The 11,268-nt window shown below is 40.0% G+C and overlaps 1 protein-coding gene across 1 annotated transcript; it reads right to left on the bottom strand.

The window, feature by feature from the left end:
• Positions 1 to 4,447: 4,447 nt before the first annotated feature.
• LOC309451199 (riboflavin kinase-like) lies at positions 4,448 to 10,104 on the bottom strand. Its single transcript, XM_082074730.1, has 4 exons — positions 10,011 to 10,104; positions 8,389 to 8,540; positions 7,180 to 7,282; positions 4,448 to 5,700 (listed from the first exon to the last, which is right to left on the bottom strand). The coding sequence occupies exons 1-4, from the start codon at positions 10,090 to 10,092 to the stop codon at positions 5,573 to 5,575; spliced, it is 465 nt and encodes a 154-aa protein (XP_081930856.1). The 5' UTR covers positions 10,093 to 10,104; the 3' UTR covers positions 4,448 to 5,572.
• Positions 10,105 to 11,268: the final 1,164 nt, after the last annotated feature.

Here is an 11,268-nt window from a genome sequence, read left to right as displayed (position 1 = left end):
AAAGCAACCCTTATGACATACCCACACCACTACATTGTATGACATTCTTTCCTGATGCAATTTTGGGGATGCCACATAGACATTATATAAAAATGTTCATGTATAAACAGCAAGAAAGTACAGGAAAAACTTTTCCTCAAGAGGCCTGAGCCAGATTAACATGTTCCAAGATACAGGTTTGTTTCTTTTTCAGCTGTAGCAGATGGACTTTCGCCCTAACGCAGATTAATGTTTAAACAATTGAACCAGAACAGAAGAACAGGATGCAACTCTTTCCACCCAACTTCTAAAAGAACAAAGCAGTTTTAAATTTTGAAATAAAGCGTACAGACACATCTATTTTCAGGTTGCAGAATTCTGAAGACATAGCTCCCCTAAATTCTAAATAAAGCACAAAAATCCCCAGATTGAGACTGGTTTTCAGGAAGGCTTTAATTTCAGCTAGTTTAAACAACATCTCACCATTGTGGTTTGGTTTTGTTTTTTTTTTTTTTCTGTCAGCATAAGTTTTTAGGTGATCACACAAAGCTTTGGAAAGGACTGAGACACCTAACTGTGCTAGGCATGGCAAAGGAAAGCACGCCAGGAACCCCGTAATTATCAGAAGCCTCCATAGACACAAAACTTACTGAAGAGCAATCCTGGCAATATTCTCACAGACTAGAAACTGAATGATATCCAAGAATTGCTAGAAGTCTAAGGCAGAGTAAGTATTAAAAAGGATACAAACTATTACCTCTATATACCAATTCAGAAATAACTTTCTAAGAAGGACACCCAAAGTTATCAAAATATCAAGGTATCAAAGATATCAAAATAGTACCAAGTCTTGGAGTAAACTGTCAGTTCACCTACTGCAGCTTTGTGATTATCATATTTAGCCACAGGTATGAGATACCCATATGCCACTAGTCAAAGTACGAAGAACTTTCTTTTCCTTTGGCTCAGTACAACTTCTCAACACAGATGTGACAAAGTTGCAAAAACATCAGTAAACAAGACTTCACACTTGTTATCTTTGGCAAATTTCTCTCACTTTCGTGCTTCTCAAGTTTTTTTCTATCTCAGGGTCTTTCTGTTTTTCTTCCTTCCCCTCGTACCTCGTTCTTCACTATTCTCGTTTATGTGTGGGACTACGGTGGGTCCGTGGATTCCATGACAGAGGGCGTGGGAACAGAAATTAGCCTTGAAGATATTAAGGCCTACCCGTCAGAAAGATGGGACTAGAGGAGTATCCGGAGATGTTAAGGATGTACCTGTGAGAGAGGAGGGAGGAAAAGAGTAACGTTGATGATAGCAAAAATAGCCAATGAGATGTTAGTGCTGTAACTTGTAACCAAAAGTGAAGAGACACATAAATTGGTAAAACTGTATAAAAATGCACTTGTGGCAATAAATGGCATCTATTACTTTCATCCTGGAAGAACTTGGTCTATGTCGTTTGTCCGTCTCAACCACGACACATTTATCCATGGAGTTACCAGTAAACTAGACTCCACACTAGTGCCAGTCTTTAGCAGAACTGGTACTAGTGACACCTGCAGCATTTTTATCCACTGTATTCATTTGGAAAACTGTTTGACAGTCTCCATGTTCACAGCATGTAAGTGTTCTTGAACATGAATGAAAATATATTCACATCTGTAAGAATTTTAACATATAAACCTATAAAAGAATAGTTACTTATATATATATATATATTTTTTTAATCAGGATTTAAAAATTTATTTTCAAGTTCTAGAGAGCCAGACTTCATTTTCAGATAGATTTCAAAAACATTATGTTGTATACATAAGGAATCTGTTCTAAAGTAAAAAGGACACCAAACAAATGCAGGTTGCACAGCTGTTTCTAGGAAGGCTCCAAATGCATAACATACTTATCCATACAAGAAGCCTGTATGAGTAACTATTGCAGACTATTTGTCTGTGCACATTGTGCCTTTACATTTCCTAAACATGAAGGTGTGCTGCATTTTAACATCTGCTAAGAACAGGTTTTTTAAGCTATGAGAACGTCAAACAATTTAATGCCACAGCTATCCAAATAAGACCATTATCACTTATAAGCATAAAAAAAAACCAACACACACACACACCCCAAAAAACCCACCAAAAAAACCCCCACCAAACATAAAAACAAAACACCAAACAAAAAAAACCCAAAGAAACAACTAACAACAACAACCCCACAAACAACTTATACTATTATTCCCACACTGTCAAACTCAATTTCAGAACAGTAGCAAACTTCAGGAGTCAGTCAGTTAAAATGCACTACAGGCTTTATTTTAAAAGTATTTGATACTTATATTACTCGAACTCCAACAATTTCAGTGACTTTTACACCACACTTGGTGTTCACATATTGTCTTACAAATAAAGAACTGCAAACATCTGGAACATAAATAATTTATCCCCAAATTTGTATGCAAGAACAACAATTCTCCCTCCCTGAATCTGAAGAGAGCTTAAGCACTGTAATGAAAGAACTCTGCAGTTCCTTCTTCAGTATATACTAAGAATATGCACAGATGATTTGCATCACATACAATAAATCAGAAAACCTGTGATAAGCAGCATTGCTACTTTCTCAGTTACATTCTTTGATTAATGGTACAGTGTCACAACATAAATTGTCATAGCTATTTGCACATAATACGAAAATATAACCCTTCATAAAGTTCATACTGTGCTACGAATCATGTATTGAACTTCAAAATCAATATACAGTATTTGCTATTAAATAATGTGCAGAGACAGGTAAACTCAGCCAAATGAATGAAATTACCTTTTCTATAAATTGAAGGCAAACACACAGAGAACAGTTTATTACTTTACTGTATACATACTTCACACTGCAGGTGAGAGCTGCGAGCAAACTAAGTTCCTTGAGTTTTCCTTTTGCTACTGTTCTCAATCCTCAAGCATAGTGGTTTTAAAATCAAATTATTAAATTAATTTTGGATAGTGGCACTCATCAGCAGTTACAGAATAGCGTTACTAAGATAAGCAGCTTAAGGCACTACAATTTCCACAACAGAAACATGAAATCACTGACAAAAACTAATTTTAATAGGCAGCTATGAGCTTGGCTGTAATACCACAGTCAAGAAAGATTTATTCTTTAAATACGCTCTTGACAATGTATTACATTGATTACCATGGCTATTATTTGTTTTATATTTTATCTTTCTGGAAGAACAAGACCTTGATATTGTCATTTACTCAAAAATGCCTCCTTACACTAGGGAAAAACAAAGTGGAAAAAAATTCTCCCATCAACTCTCAATTGAAAGGTGGAGGGAAAAAAAAAAAAAAACAAACAACCTCACTCTGCAGAAAATTCTTGTACAGATTTCCAATATATATACAGTAAAAGTCTATTAAACTGGTTTTGGTTTTTTAGGGTTTGTGTTTGTTTTTAAAGTAAGTATTTCTGGCAGCAGATAAGGTCATTTTATTTTAATGTTTTCCTACGAATAAGGCCAAAGTGTGCTGAAAATGTGCAGGCAACAGTTAGGAACAAAACTGCCAATGTCTTCGGAGTTAAAGTTATGAACAATGTTTGCATGAAGTCCTGCACAGCTACAAGGACTCCTTGGCTCGCCCAAGGCCTTTTCCCAAACAGCCCATGACACTGACTACAAGTTAAAACATTATGAACTAGAACCCTGGCAGGCTGATAGTGCCCATCACAGAGAATTCCCATACGGCTACCTTGACAGACGTCTCTGAAATGCTACAGTGAAATACAGCATCAGAATAGGATGGGGAAAGGAGGAATTTCAGAAAATTGTACTGCGGGGTTGGAGTAGATTTGGAAGCACACGTGCACACCATATATACACATACATACTACATATACACACAACAAATATTTTCCAAATTACTATCACTTTTGACAACACATCCTCCATTTATCTGTGCAAATATTTCAGAGTGGGAAAGGCCTCAAAAACTTCTATGAATACTCAATATCTACTAAAGTGTTGGTTTATTATTCCAAGAATCCCCAAAGGCTTTCACTGATCTACAGCCAAAAACTTGGATTTTACCCACACTTCAGTGTAGAGGGTTGAAAGGATTTTCCTGTGCCTTACATTCTAACTTCAACCTTCAAGTCATCCATTTCACTGTCACTATGGTGAATAACCCAGAAGTTTTCCTCATCTAAGGTAGCTGCCAGCAGCAACTAAAATGCAGTTTCCTTTAGTTACTTCCTTTGCCTTAGGGCCCAAAGAGCAAAAATACTGCTAGATTGGTTCTCCACCCAGTAAGCCTGAACTTTTGCAGTGTACCGACTTTCTCCCTGTCATTCACACACAGAATTTTAGTGAAATGTGTCCTCAGAAGGCACCTACACAGATTATGTGTTGTCATACACATAGTCAACTAGGCAGAAGTATCTAGCTCACATTCCAGTAATTCAATGAGTAACAGTCATTTCCTCTATTTCAATTAAAATTACAATAAATAATTTCAATTTAAATAACAGCTACAACCACGATAGCTGTATAGCACATCAAAAATAGGAACTACAGTGAATCGTTACTGTTATCTAATCATTGGCTTCCTGCACCACAGATAAATTTTTTATTCAATCAATACAAAAACTTTCTAAGCTGCTGTCTACAATCCGGATGTAAGAATGATAGACAATTGGGAAAACAGTTTGGAATAACATTCTCTGTCTGAAAAACTGACAGTCTTCATTGAAGTATTTAACTCACCACACCTTAGGGACAGAACAGATCACAACTAACTTTGGCCTTGTTCCACATGTGCTAACATCTCTAAATGATTGGTAATATTTGGATTCATGATTTTTCTGTAAAGACCTGAAGTAGCCTTCCACTCCGTTTCCATCACTGGTTAAATGATCAAGTAACATCAACTTAAATCACCCAATGTGGTTTTAGTGTTTAGATCCAATTGCAATTACTTAAACACGTTGTTGCAGGATCACTGTGGCAGGCAGCTAAGCACCACAGAGCCACCAGGCCATTTCTCCCACACCTCCCCCAGTGGCACAGGGAGAAAAAGAATACAAGCAAGAAAAATTGTGGGTCAAGACAGAAATAGATTAACAAGCGAAGGAGAAGTGGAAGAATCAAAAAGAAAACAGCTGATACAAAGGCAATCACTCACCAGATGCCCAGCCAGTTCCCAAACAAAAGATGGCCAATCTCTCTAAACCCCCTCCCCTCCATTTTATTCCTCAGTATGCCCATTATATGGCACAGCATATCTCTGGTTAGTTCAGGTCATCTGTCTGGTTGTGTCCACTCCTGATCTCTTGCACAGGCCAAATCTATTCACTGGAGGAGCAGAGTGAGAAGCAGAAAAAGCCTTGATGCTGTGCAAACTGTTCAGGAATAGCTAAAACATTGGTGTGTTGCATTAATTGTTTCAGTCACAAATCTAAACCACAGCACCATATAAGCTGCTATGAAGAAAATTAACTCCATACCAGCCAGACCCAGTGCACATGCATACATCATATATCAAATGATACATGATAGCACAAAGAAGAGAGCTCCATGAGATGAAAAACTTCCACATGGTTTTGCTTAGTGGTTTACTGTTTTGCCTTCTGACAGATGAAAGAAGTTGTCTTCTTTGAGCTTAAGATGTTCTGGCAAGTCTAGCTGTCTTTTTGCCTCTTCAATGTCTTCCTGAATTGCTGAAATCAGTGCCTCTGCAAAAGAGAAGTATGAAAATAATATTTAAAAGCTGGTCTGAATTCTGAACACAACAGCAAGTGAAAAACAGAGTACTACAGAATAACAGAAAACTATCAAAGGCAGAACACATTTATTATTATGAAGTTGTAAAGACAACATGCCCTGTTTCTAAAATGACATGCTTTTGACATGCATTGCACTTTTCACTGCTGTAAACAGTACTTTTTCCTTGTACCAAGACATTTTAGCAAAAAAAAAGTAAGCAGAATCTCATTAACTGCTTTAGTTTTAATGTTAACACACTTTTAAAAGAAAGTGACAGACTAAACCAATGTTTTTACAACAAGCTCATGATTTTCAAGCTACTCCTCAACTGACTGACATGACAATGTAATTTTTAGACTGAAATAAACAAGTACTGATAGTTTGGAAGTTGTGAGGTTCTGATTTTTTATTTTTTTTTATTTTTAGGAATAAAATTACTAATTTATACACTAGCAGGTTCAGCTTTAAAAAAAAAAATAAATTACTTAGAAGTCAATAGTAAAACAGAATCATAGAATCTCTCAAGTCGGAAGGGATCCATAAGGATTACCAAGTCCAACCCTCTGCTCCTTGCACGACTTCCTAAAACTAAACCATATGACTAAGGGCATCGCCCAGACACTCCTTGAACTCTGACAGGTTTGGTGCCATGACCTCTTCCCTGGGGGCCTGTTCCAGTGACTGACCAGCCTCTCAGCCAAGAACCTTTTCCTAAGGTCTGATCTGAACTTCCTCTGATGCAGCTTCATTCCTTTTCCTGGTGTCCCATCACTGGTCACCAGAGAGAGGAGATCAGCACCTCCTCCTCTGCTGCTCCCTTGAGGAAGCTGGAGACTGGGATGGGGTCACCCCTTGGCCTTTTCCAGGCTGAACAAGCCAAGTGACCTCAGCAGCTCCTCATAAGGCTTGCCCTTGAGGCCTTTCAACATCTTGGTCACCCTTCTCTGGACACACTCTAATAGTTTGATGTCCTTATCCTGTAGCATCCAGAGCTGCACACAGTGCTCCAGGTGAGGCCGCACCAGTGCAGAGCAGAGCGGGACAATCACCTCCCTCGCCTGGCTGGCAATGCTGGGCTTGGTGCACCCAGGATACGGGTGGCCCTTTTGGCTGCCAGGACATTGCTGGCTCATGTTCAACTTGCCACCAACCCAGCCTCCCAGATCTCTTTCTGCGGGGCTGCTCTCCAACGTCTTGTCCCCCAATTTGTTTGTATAAGCAGGATTACTCCGTCCCAGTGGGAGAATCCAGCACTTACGCTTGTTGAATTTAATGGAGTTGGTGACTGCCCAGCTCTCTATAGTCTATCCAGATCTCTCTGTAAGGACTCTCTAACCTTGAGAAACAGCTACATGAAACAGCTGATTATGAAGACAGAGAACAATGACACTGTTCTTTCAATATATATGAGAAATAAAACATTAGTTTAAGAGAGCTCCAATACTGACCTAAAGAACTGAAGTTTTTTTCTGATCGAATACATCCAATAATGACTATACTAAGAATCTCTCCATAAAAGTTGTCTTTGAACGAGTGGATAATGTGGGTTTCCTAAAGGAAAATAAATACATTGACAATTATCATTATGCATTTTGAGTTTGTTTCCCTTGTTGCAAAGATGTTCAGCTAACACCTCTAATTCTAATTCTCTCCCACCCATACCAGGAAAACTGAGACATTTAGTCTAACATATAAAAAGCATGATTAAGAGGCTAGAGCTTTTGATTACATTAGTAAGGAGAACTGTACTTTGCAGGACATTTAAAAACATTGTGATAATTATTTCAGAGGTAAGATTTTCATGGCAGCAAGTCACAAACAATGCCTAGATTTGTTTGTTAATTAAGTTGCTGAGTCTAAATAACTGTAATGAATTTCATTGAAACAGTTGCTTTAAAGAGAGCTTTTACAAGCAACTCACAGGAACACAATGATAAAATTCTTGAAAGAGTGAAGGCAGCTATCTTCAAAGCAGGGATTCAAGTCAAAATAAAACCACTTCCAAGTGTTAACAATTAAAACCAAGTTCTGCAAGACTCAGGAAAAACACCAGCACCCAGCAGAAGAAAAACACTGATGCTGTAGTTCAAGATTTTAACTCCATCTTGTTACTATTTTTTTTTATCTTGATTCTGTACATTAAGTCACAGCACTACATGCATTGATTTCCACCATTTAAGAGAAGAATTACTGGAAAATCATTACAAATTAAGATGCCCCAGAATCTATTACTTGAAATGTGGATGGATTGTAAAGGATGACAGATTATTATACTCCAGTTCACTATGGGGGTCTCAAAATGACTAAATTAAATACTTCGATTAAGCTTATGTTTGTCTAGCTATCAGCACAATAAGCCACAACCACTTTGGAAATATTAATTTTTATTTCAGAAGTATTTAAGTAATGGTGGAAGAGGCAAACAAAAATAATTTATATTTACCTACAGCTACATATTCTATGGCTACTGTGGGGTTTTTTGAGTTTTGTTTTTTTCCTCCTCAGAATACAAACATTTGAGATGGATACCAAATACACTTCTAACAGCAAATGGAACTTCTAATCTCATTTATGGATCAAATTTTGCTTATCTTACTCAAAGTCAATGTCTGGCTCATTTATTATTACCAAAGTATCACATAAAGCAAAATTCTTACCACTGATTTCTTAATATTCTTATAGAAAGGGTTCCATCCTATGCTCAAAACCATTTTATGTACATCTCCATTTCCAACACAGGCCCATCCATAGTATATACCAGTAGAGATATCTGATGGAAAGCTTTCCACTACTTGCTCAGAAAAGTTAGCTGCAAAAATTTTAGAAAGTGTACATTTGTGTAAGTAAAGTGCATCACAGAATTTTCAAACACCTAAAAGCCAAGCCCTGTCTACATGCTATTTACAAGCAGAACACTGATGGTGATAGCAATACAATGTCCCACTTGTAAAGTATAAACCGTAAAACAGCCTCATAAAATGTAGTCTCTGTGGCAGTAATGGAGTTACCACATCTCCTACATATATTATTTCATAATTATATACCTACTATTCAATCGTTAATGCTATAGTTAAAATTGATAAACTAAAACATGCAGTCTGAATGCACTTCACCACTAGGACTCTTACTGCTTTAGTACGGTCAACAGAAAAGTCAAGTTCATTTTGCACTGCAAAGTATCATCTTGGAATTATTTAATTATTAGTATTTTTTTTGGTAAGTAAAATATGTTAAAATAAATGAAGTAATTATTTCAGTCACCTGCCAATTTTTTCATGTTGTCCGTTAGGTTATTCATTTGGAGATTCCTAGGTTTTTTTAGAAAAATACAAATCTGAAACAAAACAGGTTCCCTTCAGACTGAAGGGAATAAACCAAAATCTTCAGCCAGCAACAGTCCTACTTTAACCTCACACATCAGTAGGGCTCTTCACGCAAGGTTTCAAGACAATTTTCAATAATTTACAGTTACTGGATTTCTATCCTAGTTTATAAGCAGGTATAAACTTCCCTCACACATTCCCTGATACTAATTAGCCATACATGGACAATTAAAAGAAAAAAGCTGAAGTTAATATTGACATGTCATCACATGTCCAGTACCTTGAGATTTGTTACACGAGTTTTTTTTTGCTTATTAGGATTTGTGCAAAATGCCTGCTGACTTCAGCCACTTCAGAAGAGACTGAAATCCATTTGAATTACACTTCTCAAACAGAGAACAGCAATAGGAAAATACACTGCTCTCTAGGACAACTGCACTTGGTCTTCCTTTTATTATCCAAATTATTCCCTTTACTTTTCCGTTCTTAAGGCAACTCCCAGCGCCCACTCCCTTTCTTGTCCTAATCTGAGGTTTAACAAGTTTATAAGAACGCACATTTTTCAAGTTGCCAAATCAAATCACACCACTATGCAGTGTGAATGACTTTCCAACATCTTGCAAATCGTCATGATCTCCATCAGATGAGCTAACTAACAAAAAAAAAGCAAACAAATAGTTTAACAGAAGGTCAGGAAAATAACACAAATGAGTGACCGAGGCTGTATATGAAAAATAATAATGAACAAGCATCAAAACACCTGACATGGAACAAGCCAAGCCTTTCCCCAGGAAGAGCGAGTCACGCCAGCAGCGCAGCTGCGCGGTCAGCGGATCCTCCCGCGCTCACAGGCGCTCAGTCCCCAGCCGGGCTCCCGCGCCTCTCCCGGGCTCTCAGCGGCGGCTGCACCTCAGACCCCCCGCGGCCCCGGGACAGGGACCCGGCCCCGCGCTCACCGGTGGGGATGCCCAGCTCCTTGGAGCCCCTGCCGAAGCCCTTCACCACCTCCCCGCGGCAGAAGTACGGCAGGGGCCGCATGGCGCCGCTCACCAGGCACCTCCCGCCGAGCGCCTACGGACCCCTGGACAGCCGCGCGCAGCGCCCACGCCCACCTTGTGCTGGGCGCTACCAAGAGGAGGGGGAGTCACAGGTGGAAATCTCCAACTTTCGATTTGTACAACTCTCTGACAGACACCTGACGCCCCCCAATAATGGACTCGCCCCCACCCTTCCAGGCAGCGCGGCGCAGGCGGCCGGTTTCACTTGAGGTACGCGGAGCGCCGGGTTAGCGTGCGGCGCAGAGCCCGCTCCCGCAGCGAGGGGCAGGCCGCTTACGAGGGCACGGGCTCCCCCGAACAGGAGAGTCTGGGCGGCGTGAAGCGGGTTGTTCGCTTTGGGAGCTGAACTAGGGTGTGTCTCCGACTGGAGGCAGCGGGGCTCGGGGGGAGCCGCCGGGCTGCGCTGACGGGGGTGTCCTTCAGTCCTGCCCGCGGGCTGTGCCGGATGCACTCGATTCCAGTCCCCCGCCAAAGCAGCAGCAGTTTGGTACAGATTCCAAAGGAGGCCAAGGGCTCTTTTTAGGAAACCCACAGGGCAGCAGAACAGCACTGAACAGCGATGAGGTGTGGGCGCAGGGAGTCTCATGCAGACCTTTGCTACTGTGTGCGGTTTCACTATGAGCCAACCACTTCATTTCATAAATACAACAGCCTGGGCGAGCCCACTGTGAACTCTCTCTGCTGAACAAGCTGGCTGTATGTGGATGAACCTCTACTACTCACAGATCACTGGATGACCCCATTTTAAGTTTCATATCAATGATTAGCTTGAGTAAATGTGTACTAATTACAAGGTTGTGTGATTTTTAATATAAACAAAACAAAGGACCATCTGAGATCAGTGAAAAGGATCCAATGAGAAACAAGAAGACCCTAGACTCAAATATTGGTGTTGGGCTGAATCGTGGTGTGAGAGGCAGGTGTAAGGCTGTAAAAACCCAGGGGTTTCTGTGCCTGGCTGTGACCTCTGGAAGGCACCCAGCTTGAGCCAACCCCGCTGCTGTACTACTCCAATGAATTATTTACTTCCATGGGCTTCAGTGCCTGAGAGCTTGCTCCAAGAGACCTGGGATCCAGAGTTCAGAGGGACATGACACCAGGCCCCTGGAGAGGAGGTTAGCAGGTTGACAGGCAGGATAATGAAACTTTGAAATCC

Source organism: Streptopelia decaocto, assembly GCF_964273445.1.
Source record: "Streptopelia decaocto genome assembly, chromosome: Z".
In the NCBI taxonomy this organism is placed as follows: Eukaryota; Metazoa; Chordata; class Aves; order Columbiformes; family Columbidae; genus Streptopelia; species Streptopelia decaocto.
The sequence above is the reverse complement of the archived record's forward strand: the minus strand, read 5'-3'. Positions and strand labels throughout refer to the sequence as shown.